The 17,938-nt window shown below is 49.9% G+C and overlaps 1 protein-coding gene across 3 annotated transcripts in view; it reads right to left on the bottom strand.

Annotated features, from left to right (window-relative positions):
* Hivep3 (HIVEP zinc finger 3) overlaps positions 1–17,938 on the bottom strand; it is a 458,107-nt gene that overhangs the window by 50,847 nt on the left and 389,322 nt on the right. For all 3 annotated transcript variants that reach the window (XM_048815629.1, XM_015485179.2, XM_048815630.1), the window contains one exon: positions 89–5,678. In XM_048815629.1, the coding sequence (XP_048671586.1) occupies positions 89–5,146 (5,058 nt within the window). In that variant the 5' untranslated portion in view covers positions 5,147–5,678. The remainder of the gene's footprint in view (positions 1–88; positions 5,679–17,938) is intronic.

The raw sequence follows: 17,938 nt of genomic DNA, 5'->3' as shown, positions 1-17,938 counted from the left end.
CACATGGAACCTGAAGACAATGTGGCTTTAAAAGCTCAACAAGGTCTTTAGCACTCAGTGGTGAAAAAAAGAACAATGCTGAACTTACCTCTGTCATGCGGGGCTTGCGGGAGCTGGATGGCACAAGCCTTCCTGCCTCAGGATGCGGAGCTGTGGCCATGGTGTATGTCTCTTTGCTCACCTTCTGCTTAGACCTCAGGAGGGACAAAGCAGCTTTAGTGGAAACCCCCGGAAGGTTGGGGTTGTACAAACTTATGCACCAACCAGCGTAAACAGAGGACCTCCTATCTGCATGCTGGATGTGATTTGGCTTAATGTAGTTTAAATAGCACCAACTGACATTAGTGGTCGTGTGGAGGCTGGGGAACTGCAGTACCTTCTTTGAGTCCGTACCTTCTTGTGACTTGGCAGGTCTGAGGGACGTTTCTGACAGAGGCAGAGAGCTGGGAGGAGCCAGGGGAGGGGGATCAGGTTGTTCCTGGGAATCTTCTTTCTTCACGCTCAGTGGGGGCAACCCTCTTCGATGAGCTCTCCCAGATGGCTGGGCATATTCCTTCAAAGCTTCTGAGCCTGGGGCTGTCCCATGGGACAATGTGGAGTGAGAGAGGGGAGGAATTTCCTTGGGGTCAGATGGGTCTGAGGACAGGCTGGCCAGTGTTTCTAGCTCCCTCCTGCCCTGGCCCTGGCTTCCTGGATGGGATTTCTCTGTCCTCTTCCCACCCTCAGTGCTGGTCAGCACAACACTGCATGGTTTTACCAGCTCAAGTTTTTCATCTGCTTTGGAAGCTTCCTCTTCCTTCACTCTTTTTTGCTGCTGGGTTTCCATGGTAAGTTCAAGGCTGCCAGCTGGTGAAAGGACACGTTTGCTTCCCCCCACTGTCGAGGAACTCCCCTCAAGGCTCAAGGCACCTTCTGATGACAGGGAAGTGCCTTTTCTTTCAGGTAATGTCACAGGCACTCTCAGGTATGGAGTCTGGAAACCTCTGCTTTGCTCTTCACTTAAGCCCGGCAGTCCAGGCCCAGCCTCATACACGTGTGCCCCACACGCGGCTGTCCCTTTGGATGAGGGCTCCTCACTCTTGGGAAGAGGTGCACTTGCTGAGCTGCCTTGAGACTGGGTGACCAAGATCTGAGAAAGGGTGGTGTACATTGCACTCCCATAGGACGGCGTGTTGGTCTGAATGCGGACGGGCACCACCAGGGACACCATGGTGTCTGGACAGGCGGGCAGGGCCAGCGGCAGGGCTGATGTGGGTGCCGAGGAACTGGCTGGGGGAGCTGCAGGGGGCAAGTGGATGTCACTGCTGTACCCTGTGCTGCAGGAGGGGCCAGGAGTTGCTGTCGCCAGTGGAGCTGGGCTGGTTTTGATCTGGGGCAGGTGGCTTTCCACATCAGGGAGCTGCAGTGCAAACTGGGATTGCAGAGGCAGGAAAAGCCCAGAAGAGAGTGCTGAGGAGGCCGGGTATGGCATGGGGAGGAAGGAAGGGGGCTGCCGGAAGGGCATGTCAGCTGGGTGAGGCAAGAGCTGGGGGAGATGGAGTTGGCCTGGGTGCAGAACAGTAGGCTGGAGAGGAAGTGGTGGGGCTTGGAATAAGGACGGAGGGAGTGGAGGCATGGAGTATGGTGAGGAGAGGAGGCTGGACATGGCCTGGCTGGAGAAGAAGTCTGAAGACTGTCCTGGCTCATGCTGCAAGAGGTGCTGGAAAGAAAAAAGGGAGACAGGTGGGGGCAGATATGGTTTCTCCTGCAGGGGCAGCTGGGCCACGGGGTGGTGCAGCACCTGCAGTGCTTCCGTGAAGGGTGGAGTGGACCCCAGCGGGGGCCTGTCCTGCACCTGGCTCTTGCCTCCCGGGTGCCCACTGTGCGAGGTGGCCGCTGAGGAAATCTGGGGCAATGAGCTTTTGGTTGAAGGTTTGCCGGATGAGGACTGTGGGTCCTCACTCTCTTGTCTTCCCTTAGGGGTGGCCTCTGGCTCCATTTCTGGAGGCCTGCTCAGAGAGGCCTGCCTCACCAAAAAGCATTTTCTTCTCTCTGGCGGGGCCACCGGAGCCGGTGGAGCCACTGGGGCTGGTGCAGAAGGGCCTGTCAAGGACAAGCTGCCGTAATCAAATGATTTGCTGCGTGTCTCAGTCATGTGGGCAGAGTGGGAAATGTTGGGGCTCTGCTCCGAAGCCGACCTCCGCATCTCTCGGGCGTGTGGGTGGTGGCTGGGGACAGTCAGCATATGGGTGCCCAAGGGTTTGGAGCGAGGATCAGATGAGGGCCCAGGGGCCTCAGCTTTCCCGTGGTCATCCCTGTCGAACGAGGCTGAGCGGCTGGACCCACTCAGAGAGACACTGCTTTCCTGGCTCGGGCTGCGAGACAGAGGCGCAGATGACTCAAAGCTGGACTCCCCGGATGACTGGGCCATCTCGGCCAGGCGCAGTCTCTTCTTCTTGGGTGGCAGCTTCTCGGCTGGGAGCTGGGCCAGTGTCTGGCTGCGTTGGGGCCACTGGAACTCCTCTGTCTTCTCGGGTTCCTTAGGAGGTGGTTCGGGTTCTGTGTCAGGCCGGTCCGGCTCCTCGGTCACCAGGATCTCTGGAACCTGAATGTTGGGCTGGCGGACCAGCTTGGGTTGCAGGGAATGCGCTGGGCGTCCATGCGGGGCAGGTGGCGGGGACGAGAACTGGGCCAGAGATTTGTCTTCCCCTTCTGGGCCACTGGGCTGCTCGAGAGGGTCGGATTTCTCAAAGGAGCTGGTGTGCTGGATGACAGAAATTTCTTTGGACGTTGTTCTCCTCTCCTTCCCTGATTCTGAACTGGACCCTGGCTTGGGAGTCCGAGGCTGGAAGCCCGTGGGTCCCTCCAATGAGGGCGCTGATTTACTTGGTTCTGCTGGTGACTTGGTGGACTCCAGGGGAAGGTTCCGAGCAGCATCAGACGGCCCGGGGCTGCCAAACTGACTTTTTGTTGACTCAAAGGTAGGCGGCTCTTCCTCATCCCCAAGACTCTTCTCCTTCCTCCTCTTCCTCAGTGGAGTGAGTTCCAAGGTGGCCCCCAGTTTATAATGCATCATCTGGGACCACGGCTCGTGTTCCAATTGACTCTTCTCGGCTTCGGAAGATGCGTGAGCACCTGCAGAGAGGGGCTTGGTGATCTGAAGCTCTGAGCAGTAGTACTTTTTATGGGCTTCGTAATTATCCCTTTTCTTGTACCGAGCACCACATATGGTACATTCATAGATGACCCCTTTTGTTTTCAAGCCCTTCTTGGTCTTTTTGGTGAGTTCACTTTCCTTGGGTTCTGGTTCGTCGGAGGGCTTGGAGGCTGCGTCTTTGCTACTTGGTCCAGCCTCCTCAGAGCTGTACTCGCTTCCCAGAGGAAGCTCGATGGCAGGCTGGCGCTTCAGCATCCGGGGGTGGGAGGTAAACACTGGGCTGCTGTGGCTCAGGGTATCAGCGTCGGTGATATGGTCGTCGAAGGAGTAGCTACCTCGGAAGGTGTGGTGGGGGGTACTGAGGGTGCAGGTGGCCGAAGGCATAGATTGGCTTCTCAGGAGAGGCACAGGGGAGGTGGTACTGGGTGGGTGCTGGAGGCTCAGCAGTGATTGTTCGGGCTTCGTCTTCTCACTGTGGGACGACAGGGGCTCCCGGTAGAGGCTGGACTTGGGGGACTCCATGCTGCTGCGCCTGGTCAGAGAGCTCCTCCTGGGCTTCACGCTGTCTATCTCGCTGGTGTCCACCACAGCCTCGTTGATGGTGATGAGCTTCGTGATGTGCTCGATCACCTGTGTCCGGGGCACAGACAAAGGTACCAGGCTGGGCTTGTCTTCAGTGGACAGGGGCAGGAGGGTCTGGGTGGAGGTGGCAGTCAGCATGGCGGTCCTCTGGCCAATCCGTCCGCACTTGCCGAAGATGATCTCCGCATAGGACTTGGCATTGGTGTTTGGGGGGCTGACCTGCTGTTCAGCGCTCTCGGAGCGGGAGAAGTACCCAGACTCAGTACTGCCTTTGCTGCCTGGGCTCAGAAATGCCTGCTCATCAATCACCTTCTTCCTCTCACTCAGGCGGAGGGCCAGCTTCTGCTTAATGGTGTGGGTGTCTTCCGGTTTATGGCTCAGGGGATGCTCAGATGAGGGTTCTGCAAAGGGAGTCGGGTCCTCCAGTGACGGTGCTGTGCTGGACTGGGACAGGGAGGAGCGTTCGTGGCTGGAACTGTGGCTTCCAGAGCTGTACAAGCTGCTGGAGAGGAGGGGGTGCTTGGGCCTGGGGGAGAGCTCTGTGGGGGGCCCAGACGTGGCGCCAGTTTCCTCTTCGGAGTCTGTGCTTTCTCCCTCGGTGGGCTCCTCAAATTCCTCCCCGGGGATCCTCTCCATCTCCAGCCCTGGCGGGTACATCTCACCGCCCACGCCCGAGGCCAGGCCCGCTTTGATGCGGTGGGCATGGGACTTCCTGTGCTTGTAGAGGTTGCTCTTGGTCTTGAAGGAGAAGCCACAGGGACCGCAGGGGTAGGGTCTCTCGCCCGTGTGTGAGCGGATGTGCTTCTGGAGCACGCTGGGCTTGGCGCAGGGCCGGCTGCAGTACTGGCAGATGTACTTGCCAGGCTTCTGGGGCTTTCTCTCCTTCTTGTGTGCCTCTTCTGTGGGCTTCAGGGACACCTGGGAGGGACGGGGCACAAAGACCTTGGGGATGCCAGGCAGGTCCTCAGGGGGGAGGATGGAAGCATGGGAAGGGAGGAGCTGGCTCTGCGGGTGGAGCCCAGGTGTCACGAAGGAGCTTGAGGGTCCAGGTCTCATGGGGTCAATGAGTTGCCACGTGGACCCCTCCAGGAGGTGCTCCGGCTTGCCCGGCGACATGAATGCTGGTGTCAGAGGGTGCTGCGGAAGCTGGGAGATGTGGACGGAGGCTTCGATGGACGGCCTCTTGGGGGGCTTCTGCTGCTGGCCCGTTTTCTCCTGAGAGCCTTCCCTAAGAACTGCCGAGGGGCCAGGGAAGGGCTGCGGGGCTAGGAGCTCCTGGGGGGCACTCTCTTGGGGGGCAGCTGTGCTGCTGCCTGGGTATGGGACGCTGGAGGAAACACTGGTCTGAACGGCCTCTCCTTTGGTCAGCCTCTTCCGGGGACTTCCCTCAGCCTTCTTGGTGCCCTTGATGCTTTGTTCAGGATCCATGACCTTCGCGGAGACCTCAGATGCTACTCAGGGAGGGTGGGGCGGGCTGCATTTACGAAGAATCCAAGCGTCCGGAGGAGGCGTCCAGCTTTGGGCACATTGGTCAAAAGCTGCAGAAGCCCACCCTGAGACGGCTTTGGGAGATTTTTTTGCAAGTGTCACTGGCTGCTAGTGGACTCAGAGCAGGTCATTGGGGCCCAAGCTACTCCTCTGGGTGAGGCATGGCCCTCTACTTGGCAGACAGAAAGCACACCAGCGCTTCCTGCCTGAATGTCTGTAGTGAAAACGTCACGAGGGATGTCAGTATTGCCATTGTGTTGTGCCGGTGGGCAGTGGCAAGTGGCCCCCACGAGTCCCCCGTGTGCTATGCGAATGGCTGAAGGTGGGAGACGTCTGTGTCCATGGCCCAGTCATCCCTGGTGCCAGCCCAAGAGATGCCACACTGGATGCTGGGGGCAGCTCCGTCCTGGCTTCTTCTCTCCTTTGTCCCGTGTTTGGTGATCGGTGGCCTCGGAGGAGAAGTCAAACTCTTCTACGGAACAAAAACGCACGCACAGAAACACACACACACAAAAGAGAAGACAGAGTTACTGTGGTGTGTCCCCATGGCCTGGGCCACTCAGACTCAGTGTCAAAACCCACGGAAGCCCCTCCAAGATCAGCCAGAGAACTACAGCCCAGCTCCACGTGCACAAGCGCTGCCCGTCTTCCCCTCACCCGCCTCTGCAGCTGATGCCAGTGTGCTGGTGACATGGTGGCTGTGTGGAGTCTTTGGGGCTGAAGGTAGGGCAGGTTCTGGGAATGGCAGGGCAGTCGGGGTCAGGAGGCCTGTCCTGCTTTGTGGACCCATTCTGAGTGAGCTGGAGCTCTCTAAGCCTCCACTGCCCAATCTATAAAACAGACAACAGCATTTCCTGCCCTACTGCACCCTGGGGATGCCGTGGGCCCAGCGAGGTCATGGACGTGGATGCTGTTGGATGAATTTTGGGCGGTGCTAGGCCTGGCACAGGAGGAAGTGCCCATGGGTTATTCAGGTGTAAGTTTCCCAAGAGGAGGATTATTCTCTTGTGAATCTTTCTTTCTAGCCCTAGATATGAAAGTGTCCACAAGAGAAAAAGAGAGAGACATCATTGCTTTTTATGCCCTTGAGAACCTACTCCCAGCCCTGCGCTTCAAGAAGAAGCCGCCAACTACTGCCGTAGCTCATGGGAACTCCCATTCCACACACCTGAGACCACCTGACTGATCCAAAGGATCCCCAGGAAGAGCATTTTGGAAGCTTCCTCCAGTTTTGGAGACTTTTCGTGCCCAGTCAGTCCCAGGGAAGCTCTGGAACTCATTAAGAATGAAGGCCTTTGCCAATTGCAGGGATAGAGTTGGTCTGATGGTCTGAGTGGACTCCCAAGTGAGAGCATCCTCCCAGGCCAGCCGAAAATCAGGCTGTCCAGGCTCCCTGGGTCCTGAGTGCATCTCAGGTCCCTTCTGACCAGGGCCACGGTTGGAATTTTGAAGCTGGAGGCCACTGTGAATCTGTCATGCTCAATCACATGACTTCCCAGTTGGGAACACTGAGGGCCATGAAAGTCCTATTTAAAGTCTGATGTTTCTAAGCAGCAAGTTGTCACAGCTGGAGTTGGTCCCCCGTCCCTCCTAGGTGCCTGTTCCCAGGGGAGCCCCTGGGTGGATGAGAAGTGTTTCTGTACTTTCTTCTGCTGTAAGCGTGTACTGCCCCGGGCAACCTGCCCTGGGCGACCTATGTCCTTGTCTTGCTTTTCATCTCCCATTTGCTGATACAGAAGTGAGACGTTCACTCCTGGCCCTTTCTGGAGTTGCTCAGATGAACAAGTCTCTAAGTCTCAGAGAGTTGTCTCTGAAATGGCAGGATTTCAGCCCCATGACAAGGTTAAGGAGGGCAGATGACTTGATCTTTTTAGTAAAAATTGTACCCTATAAATGTTCTCCTTTTTCATTCTGTGTTGGTTCTACAAAGAATTCAAGGTAACTATTACATCATATTTGTAGAAGAATGACAAACTGTAACAAAGATAACAAATTAGAACTGAGAAAATGTAAATAGAGCAGGAAGTTAGGATTGGTGGGACAAAAAGAACACTAAGATACCAATCCTAAGGGTTCTATAGTTCAGCTATACATGAGCTCCCTGACAGCCAAGGGGAAAAGAGAGATGTGGTCCATTACAGAGTGCTTATAGCCAGAGGGGAACAATGATCTAGGTTCCTTACAGGAAGAAAAAGCTTGCTTGAAATGAAACTTTTCCATGTGGCACTTCAGTCAGGGGCAGTAATGATGCAGGAGATCATCTGTGTCTTCAGTGATGTCCCTCTAGCAAATGCAGTAATTGATCTTTGTTAATGGAAGATCACAATTCAGCAAAGGTTAGCAGTCAAATCCCTCCTCCGACCTAGGCAAAGAAAGCATTCTCCCAAAGCAGGCTGAGTGTGGGGGAGGCAGGGAAATCTTCTTTTACTAAGTCCCAGTCAACAGGGTGGCCATATAAGATGTCATCCAATCTGGGACCTGCTGATAACTATAGAGGGACCACAGGAATAAATGTTTATTGGAGAGGATGTTGGACTAGTGCAATCCCCTCACTTAGATGAAGAGACTGAGGGCTGAAGATGATAGGATTTGCCTTGAAAATCACAGATGGCAGAGCTGTACCATCCTGAGCCTCTGGAGCCCCCAGCCAGGCTCATCTCTCCTCCCTCAATTAATGACATTCCCTGGGGCTTCTGTGTGGCTGAGCACGGCAGGAAGTCAATGGCTCTCTGTTCTAGGGAAGCAGCAGCATGACCCTAGGGGACATCCCTGGGTTCACAGTGAGGAGTGTCAGGGTGTCTAGAGTCTGAATAGCAGCACTGGCTTTTCAACTGACCTCACCGCATCTACTGGGTGGGAGAAGCTGGGTGCTCAGCTGAGGTGGGGCAACCCATGCCAATGGCATTACCCCACCTCACTTATCCAGGTCAAGGTGGGCAGAAGAGCTGAGCCATGTAAATTCAGACCAGGTGGACCTCATGTACAGTTGTAGTCAGGTAGAGGGAGAGCTGCTCCCTGGGCTGGGCTGGGCCTCCAGGCCTGGCTGCACCTGTGTGTCCGTTGGGAGATGGGGGGAGGTCTCTGGGTTCTGTATGTGGGTAACAAAGGGCTGACTTTGCTTTTGTGTAAAGATCTCAAAGCACCCCAAACCCTGGCTAGTGGTAAGCCTGGCTTCTTCCGATGGATGGATGGATCCCGTGGCATGATGGGTGGTGACATGATCAGCTAGTGGGGGTCAGTTGGCCAAGAGGTCCTTACTTTGTCTGGTCCTGTGTTTGCCATTCACAAAGCCACATACTCTCCAGGGGCAAGAAGCCCCCAGTGGCTGGGGCTCCATATGATTTCCAGGGGCAGGGTGAATGAGGGAAGAGTCAGGTGACTACTGAGTCATTGGGTGACTCACTGGGCCAGCAGTCCCTACCTAGGGTCGGTATCAAGCCTACACTTGTGAGCTGGGCCTGGTGCTTCTCCATAAAGGGGTCTCCTTCTGGCAACTCTGGAAGAGGAGTCACAAAGGGGGGTCAGCACTGAGAATGCACAGTCACTGAGGGCTGTGGGCTGAGGCCCCTTCATTCTACAGACAGGGCACCTGGGATGTCGTGGGAATGACCGGCCCAGGGCCACACTGGTCCTCTTACCCCAGGGCCAGTGATCTCTGCCACTGTCCTCTACCATAGCATGATACTCGGGGCCATGGGAGGGGCAGCGGGGGTGCAGGTGCAGCTGGAGAAACTGCAACACCTAAGGCCTTGGGGTGTGCTGCCCTTCAGATGCAGCCCAAGCGGGTGTTTACTACTTCTTTAACTCCTTCAGGAAGACCACTCTGCCACTGTGACCAAGACACCAAGAAAATGGGTCTTTCCTACTTTCTGAGATTCTGAGACTGAGTGTGAAATTTTAATATAAGCCTGAATGACAAAGAAAACTCTGCTTCTCCAGGGTCACCTATGAAAGATCACCTATAAAAGCCACCAGAGGGGCTGGGGTTGTGGCTCAGTGGTGGAGCGCTTGCCTCGCATGTGTGAGGGATTGGGTTCAAGCCTCAGCACCACATAAATATAAATAAACAACATAAAGGTATGTGTCTATCTACAACAACAACAACAAAAAAGCCACCAGAGATATGGGGTCAAAACCTCAAGGTTTCCCTTTCAGGCCAACAGGGGTCTGAACCCCAGTCCATAGAGAGGATGGATGTCCTTTGCTGATGATGTCAGAATGGCTACAGGGTCCACATTGCCTGCCACTGAGGCCACAGCCCCCAGAGAGCTGCAGCTTAGAAGACAGCTGATGACCATGAAGAGAACTTGAGCTTCAACCACCAACTGGTTAACATACCAGGTCATTTCCAGAAGGTTCCAGAAGCTTCCATAGGCCTAGCCATTGGAACAGCCCAACGAGGAAGAGGGCAGGTCTTGCTAGGGCTGGAGCCACAAAGGCCTTGGGGGAGGAGCCAACAGACTCAAGGCAAGGCGGTCTATGTCCAAAGCCAAACGATAAATCACCTCCTGCAACCAGGCATTGGTACCACAGGACCAGAGCCCAGAGTAGACACCCTGGGGCTTGTAGGAGGTGGAGCTGGGAGCTGGGCTCTATCAGGAGGACAATGCCACCAGACCCGGCAGGAGACCAGCTGGACTGTGCCTCTGGCTCTAGGCTGAGGAGCTTGGGCCACTTGCCAAGTAAGATAAGGCTGTGCCAAGATGGGGACAGGGGCCCCATGCCCAGGTCACTGTTAGATCAATCTGACCCCAGAATGGTGGGTCTGAACAAAGTTCTTTAATTGTAATTTACTGACATATATACTTATCTCCCAAGATACCAAAATCTGTTCAAACATTTTACTGACAGTAATAAAGCATATTGATCTCAAAATGCCAGGAAAATGAATCTTCCTCCTAACTCTGACAACTGGGACCCAGGGAACAGGGCCACAGGCTGGATTGCAGGTAGCAGTTAATAGTCTTACTTAACAATCCAACAACAAAACCAGTGTCTCCTCTAAGAACCTCTGTATGCAATACTGTGTGTGTGTTCATGTGCAAGACCCAACTCTTCACCTGCAAAGAAAAGCAAAAGTGACCACAGGCTCAGATGGTGGCAATACAGGGCAGACAGGAGTACATGGTTCTAGAGAGACACGGGGAGAAGTGGTCAGGGAGCTTTAGAGCAAAGTCTAGGCAAAGAGAGTGGCCAAGGTTGAGGCTGGGTCCTTGGCTGGGAATGGGAAACATGACTAGCTATTTGTTTTTCTTTTTAGTCATCAAAGTCCACCTGAGTGCTGGGGGTGTGGCTCAGTGGTAGAGCACTGGCCTAGTGTGCAGGAGGACCTAGGTTACTAAAAACAAAACCAAAACGAAAGCAAAACTCTACTTGAGCTTTAGCTGGGTCTATGGCTGCCCAGCTAGAGCCTGTATTTCCCAGCCTCCCTTGCAGCTAGTTCTGGCCAAGGTGCTGTATGCAACTTGTAGGTCATGGCCAGCAGGTCAAGCGCTTGCCTTCCATTTGCCCATTTTCTCAGGAAGGATCACCATGGGGTGGTGGTGAGTGAATGCTGATCACACAGTCAAGCGCGTTACCTGAAGGCATGGTGGGATAAGACTGGGTGACGATGTGAAGCCAAGACATCGGCCTCAGACAGAAATACATCTTCCATCTGTTGAAACCAGCTACTTGGTCCCTTGGTGCAGCTGAACAAATACACTAACTCATCCTGGGTTGGAGTGTGATGTTGGTCTCTGGAAGGCGGCACCTCTGCAGAGCTGCTTCCGGATTCTAGAGGCTGGTGGCCCCCTTCCATCTTCAAAGCCACATCCTCTCACACTGAGTTATTCTAATCCTGACTCCTCTGCTTCTCTCTATCAACTGTGCATTTTTTTAGATTCTGTTGGATTCATCCAGGATAATCCCTCGTGAGGTCCTCAATTTAATTACAACCACAGTCCCATTGCCATGATAGGCAAGGCAGGTTCCAGGAATTGGGAGGTGGCTCTCTTGGGGGTTACTGTTCTGCTTACCACAATGGGATCTTATTTTTTTAAAAATCTCTACCTCTTGATTTCTAGTAAGGCTTAGCGTTTTTATGTAAACTTATTCATCAATTATTTCATCCAGGAGATTATTTTTCTCATTCTTTTTAATGTCTCTAATGGATCATATCTTGTTTTAAATTTTTATAGATTCATATTTTATGTGAACCATATTTTCTTATGGGTTTACATAAACCTTGAATATTGGGGAATATCAATCTTTCACATCTAGGCTGGCAATATTTTCTCCTTACTGACTTATCATCAGTGTTCAACACAGCTGTACAGAACATTTTTGGCTCTATGTGGCCGACTGTATTATCACTCTTTCTCTTTATGACTTTAGGTTTCATGTTGAAGATTATTTTTTTGGAATGTCACCCAAGGGTTCCTTATAGTTCCTTTATGATTTTTTTCCTTCTCTCCATTCTTCCTCCCCAGTGCTATCTTGGCTCCAGCTGGCATTTATTTGGGTATATAAGGTGTGAGGTTCAGATAAAACTTTTAATTTGTTGTCATCATAGCTAGCCAGCTGCCCTAGCACCATTATTGGATAGTCCATTCCCATCCCCCACCTAAAAGGTCTTGGGACATGTGCTAAAAGCACAGATCCTAGCCTCATTCCAGATCCACTGAAACGGAATCTCTGGGGGAGTGGACCCCAGAAGCTACATGTTTTGTAAAACTCCTGATGCCAATCTGACAAACACTCTTCTACAGGCTGGCCTTTAGGGACACTAATGAGATAGCTCTGACTGCATTCCGTGGCTAATCACCTGGCTTCTAGGTTTCCAGCCTCTCCCCCTCCCCCACCCACATCTCTTCAATGGCCGACCTCACCAGGGCTCCCTTTGTCAAGAACTCTCAATAGCTCCCCATGCAGAGAGGTTCAGCCAGTGGCACATCAGTCCTGTCATCACCAGGCCGGGCCACCAGCCCTCTCAGGCTTTCCATCCTGCCCTTCCATTTGAATCTGCCCTTCCACCTTGCTGTTCCAGGAGAAGAACTCCCCAGAGGACCTGGGGAATGCTACCAGGAAGGAGGTGTGCTCCAGACGGGCCCGAATGAATGATGGGAAGCCTGGTCAAAGTTAGACTTGCAAGAAAGGGACTCAGGATAGGTGGGAGGGATGACATGCCAGGCACGGGAGGCTGGAATGTGTCCCCAGGGCACATCCACCTTCAGGGCTGTGACAGTTGGTGTCTGGGTGGGGACCTTGTGTAGAGCCAGGGTGGGCACTGGGAGGAGCTTCTGTGCATTTCCCATCTTGTCCCCAAACTATGATGACTCAGTGGTGCCAAAGTGGTCCCCTGACAGAGCTGTGGCCACTGACCCTCAGAATCACCCAATGGTTCCTTATAGTTCCTTTATGATTTTTTTCCTTATGATTTCTGTGACCCTCAGAAAGCAGGGAGGAGGCACAACCTCTCCCCACGGGGTGGGCAGACATGTTGCTGGGCTGGACCCAGCTTTTGGGGTGACTGGCCCCTCAACTCTTCAACCTGGATTCATTCTTGGGAAAAAGGCACAAACTAGGTCCCAAGGCCAGCCTGTCCAGGAAGAAGACATTTTCTGCTAATCTAGAAGGTCAAATAGTGGTACTTCACAGAGAAGCCTGGGGTGTCTGCCGAGGTCAGGCCCTGGCTTAGGCAGTCCATCAGCATCTTCCCGTGAGCTTGTCTTCTCCTGGACTGGGCAGGGCCTGGGTCTAACTCATCTTTATATCTCTAGGGCCCGATACCAGGCTTGGCATGAAGTAAAATATAAAAATACTTTAAAAATACTCACTGACAACTACCACGTACCCAGCAGTGCTAAACACTAGCATCGGGATTCTCACACATGTCCCCTTTTTGCAAACATCAGAACTGGCACTTACGGCTTTAAATCAGGCAAGGAAGGGCAAAGGCAGGATTTGGACCCCAGGTTCAGGCTGATGCCTAGGAAACCCCCAAGGGGCCGAGGTTAGTCAGGGAGGCCCCCGTTGGGTCCTGCCTTCCTTCTTGGTCTCCTAGCTCCTCCAGGAATCTTCCCGGTGGGCTCCAGCCACCCACCCTCACACCACACGTGACCCTCTGTGTGAATTGCTCTGTGTGACCATGTTAGCTGGTGTGGATCTTGAATGTCCCCTGAGGGCCCAGGTGTTAAAGGCTTGGTCCTCACTTGGTGCTATTGAACTGTGGTGGGGACTTTAAGAGTTGGGTCCTAAGGGAGGTCTTAGGTCGCTGGGAAGGTGCCCTCAAAGAGGATTGTTGACATGGCCCACCCTCCTCTTTCTTTGTTTCTTGGCTGCCATGAAGTGAGTTGCTAACTCTGCCACTTCCCCTCCATGAGCTACCGCCGTGCCACAAACACAGAAGCAACGGGACCTACCTACCGCGAACTGGAATCTCCAAACTGTGAGCCCAAAGAAACCTTTCCTTTATTCAAAAGTTGATTATTTCAGGTATTTTGTCACAGTAAGGCAAAGCTGACCAACCTATCAACCTTAGGGCTGAGTTTCATGAAAATTGCTTTTTCTCCCAACAATGAGTGGTGAATTATTCCTGGGGAGGCTCTTATTTAATTTTTCTTGAAGGACTGAGCGCTGTGCTCCTACTTTTCTTCTTTACCTCCCACCCATCCCCGAGACCTAGATGGGGCTTGGAATTTCTGTGACTGGTTGAAAAACACATTCTGTTCATACATTGGGAAACCCTGAGTCAGTTTTGTCTGGCTGGTGTTTGTTTTGTTTGTCTGGTCCAGGGACCAACACGAAATGGATATCACTTGGAAAAAATGTACTCTCCAGAAACACCCCTGCGAACAGCACATCTCACAGTGAAACCAAGCACGATGCAGCCAGAACTCCACATGGCCAGACTTGCAGAGGCCTGGACTCACCTCTGGCCATTGTGATAACCCAGGTGAAGATGGTGTAAGCCAAGCTTCTCTGTCTGGACTGTACACCTGAACTCTTTGTATGTGTCAGGGCTGTTCTCAGGGAATTCACAGATGAGTTGATTTATTTCTGATAATAACCCTGCTGGTCAGGTACTATTATTATTCCCATTTTATAGATGAGGAAACAGAGGCAGAAAATCACAAAGCTGCTAAATAGCAGAACCAGAACCAGAACCTGGTCCATCGGGTAACTTCTGCAGTGGAGACCCTCAGGGAAGCTGGGATCCCACCACCCTTATCAACAGGACTCAGATTGGAGTCAAAGTCCTAACCCCATGGTTAACCAAACACTTTTCCTAGCAGCCTTCCTTCCTGCCAGGTGGGCTGGCCTTGTTAAGAATATTATTTTTTTCTTTAAACTGGAAAAAAAATCTACAGCATTGAAGTCTTGCTCCCCGTTGATACTGAAAATGAACTGAGATCAGGAAGAGCAGCCTTGCTTCATCAAGGGCATGTGGGAGCCCTCACGCCTGGGCTTAGTTCATCTGCTAAGTGGTCTGTTGTTATACATCTAGTCATCTATCCACCCACCTCTCTGGCCATTTATTTATATCTTCTTTCCCCTGTAAGGATTCAAAGAGGCTTCTGCACACGGGTGAGAACTCAGTGGGCATCTGTGAACTTCGCTCGACCTATTTATCTTCAGTGGTCCAGGGAGTTCTTGTGGGTGAAAGAGCTTGAGGAAGAACAAAGCCTGAAATGAGAGTGGGCACCCGGCTCCTGGCCATCTGTCTTCTGTCAGTGTTAACATCAGTGCTGCCTGAGAAAGTCCTGGATTGCACAGTGGCCGCCGGCTTGCCAGTCTCCAGCAGGTCTCCAGCTGTTCCTTTGATGGCATTTTGCTTCTACCTAGGTGACAGTGGTACAAAAGGCCCCCTGCCTTCAAGCTTCCTGGGTAGTTCAGGTTCTGTCTACCAGGACACCTACCTGTGCGTGGACTCATGCTATAGAATAGACCATAGAAGGACAAATGACCAGGGAGATGGGTGACACTGTGTAAGCAAACAGTGGTCACAGAGAACACCTACAGTCTCCATCATTCTTGTGTATGACCTGTGTGGATGAAATATAACCGCACTGGTAATGACACGGCTCTGTGAATAATCAGTCTGCATCTCATTTCTTCATATATCAGTCTGCAATTATCACCTGGGCCTTCTCAATGCAAGGCCAGTAACAGGAAAACAGATATGAATCACAGAAAAACCCAACTGAAAACAGCAAAAGTTAAAATGAATCAAAGACCTAAGCGTAACAGCTTTTAGAAGAAAGCATATAGGGAAAGCCTCAGAACAATGAATTTGGCAACAGATTGATTCGATGTGACACCAAAAGCACAGAGAACAAAAGTTAAACATAGATAAATTGGACTACATCACAATTAATAACTTTTGGGCTGGGGTTGTGGCTCAGTGGTAGAGAGCTTGCCTCGCACATGTGAGACTCTGGGTTCAATCCTTATAAAAATAAATAAGTGAAATAAAGGTATTGTGTCCAACTACAACTAAAAAATAAATACTAAAAAATTAATAACTTTTAAGCATCAAAAGACAAAATGAACAGAGTGAAAAGCAGCTGACAGAATGATTGTCATTTTATACATCTAATAAGGATTAATATGAAGAATATATAAAGAACTCCTACAACTCAACAACAACAACAACAAACAACCCAACTAAACTCTGAGCAAGGACTTAAACAAGAATTTCTTTGAAGAGCTATGAGTGACCAACAAACATATGAAAAGATGTTCAACATCACTAATCATTAGGGACATCAAAATCAAAACCACAATTCAATACCACCTCAAGCACATTAAGATGATAAAAGAAGCATTGGCAAGGATATAGGGAAGTGTTGAAAACCTTGTGTACTGTTGGTGGGAATGTAAAATGGTTCAGCTTCTATGAAAAACAGTGTGGTGGTTCCTTAAAGCAAATTTTAAGGTGATTCCTCAAAAAATAGTATCACCGTATGATCCAGCAATTCCTCTTCTGGGTATATACTCAAAAAAATTGAAAGCAAAGAGATACTTGAACCCCCATATTCATGACAGCATTATTTTCAATAGATCAAAGGTGGAAGCAATCTAAGTATTCATCAATGGATAAACAGGTAAAATGTAATATATATATATATATATACACACACACACACACAATGGAATATCATTTAGTCTTTAAAAAGGAAGAAATTCTGATATATTGTGTAACATGGACGAATCTGGAGAACATTACTCTAAAGAATAAGCCAATCATAAAAGGACAAATACTATATGGTTCTACCCATATGAGACGCTGAGGGTGGTCAAAGTTCATAGATACAGAAAGTGGAATGATGGTTGCCAAGGACTCTGGAGAGAAAGGTGTTGGGATTTAGTGTTTAATGGTACAGAGTTTCAGTTTTGCAAAGTGAAGAGCTCTGTAAATTGGATGCATGGCAATGTTAATGTACTTAACCCTATTGAACGGAAACAGGACAGTAAATTTGATGTGTATTTTACCACAGTTTTAAAAAATGGCAAAATATTTTAATAGCATTTCAAGAAAGAAGTTATCTAAATGGTCAGTAAGCACATGTCAGAAGTTTTCCCTAAGATTTTGTTTTATGTGTAACTCTTTAATCTATTTGGAATTGGTTTTATTTATGGTGCAAGATAATGATTCGATTTCATTCTTTTTTTGCATGTGGAATCCAGTTTTCCCAGCACCAATTGTTGAAGAGACTATCTATCCTTTCTCATTGCGTTTTCTTGATAGTCTGGTTGAAGACTGGTTGGCCGTAAATGTGTGGATTTATTTCTGGGATCTCTGTTCTGTTTCACTGGTCTGTAGGCCTGTCTTTATGTCAGTAACACACTGTTTTGGTTACTGTGGCTTTGTCATATATTTTGAAATTAAAAAGTGTGATACCTCCAGCTTTGTTATTCTTTCTCAGGACTGATTTCAGCTATCCAGAGCTTTTTATGTTCCATATTTATAAAATTGTTTTTAAATTCTATTTCTGTAAAAAATGCCACCAGGAATTTTTATAAGGATTGAATTAAATCTGTAGATTACTTTGGGTAGTATGGACATTTCAACAATATTAATTCTTTCAACCCATGGACAAAGATGTTAACCCATTTGGTTCTTCTTAAACTTCTTTCATCAATGTTTTGTAATTCTCAGGTTACTCCTCTTTTGTATCCTTACTTATGTTTATTCCTAAGTATTTTAGTCTTTTTGGTATTATTGTAAATGACACTGTTTCCTAATTTCCTTTTCAGATAGTTCATTGTTGTTAAATAGAATTGCAACTGATTTCTGGATATTGATTTTGTATCCCCCAACATTATTAAATTTATTATTTCAAACAGTTGTTTTTAATAGAAATCTTTAGGGATATATATATATATATATATATATATATATATATATATAATCATATTATCTACAAACAGAGACAATTTTACTTCCCCCTTTTCCAATTTGGATGCCTTTAATTTTTTATTCTTGCCCGATTGCTCTGGCAAAAACTTCCAGAACTATGTTTAATAAAAGTGGCAACAATGGGCCTCCTTGCCTGGTTGCTGATCTCAGAGGAAAATCTGAGTTTTTTACTATCGAGCGTGACATTAGTTGTGAGTTTGTCCTATACAGCCTTCATTTGGTTGGAAACTTTTTTTCTGGTGCTAATTGGCTAAGAACTTCTTCCTTTCTTTCTTTTTAATTGTGAAAGGTGTTGAATTTATTTCAAATGTTTTTCCTGTATCTGTTGA

The sequence above is a fragment of the Marmota marmota genome, unplaced genomic scaffold (assembly GCF_001458135.2).
Source record: "Marmota marmota marmota unplaced genomic scaffold, marMar, whole genome shotgun sequence".
In the NCBI taxonomy this organism is placed as follows: Eukaryota; Metazoa; Chordata; class Mammalia; order Rodentia; family Sciuridae; genus Marmota; species Marmota marmota.
This window is presented reverse-complemented; position numbering and strand designations above follow the sequence as displayed.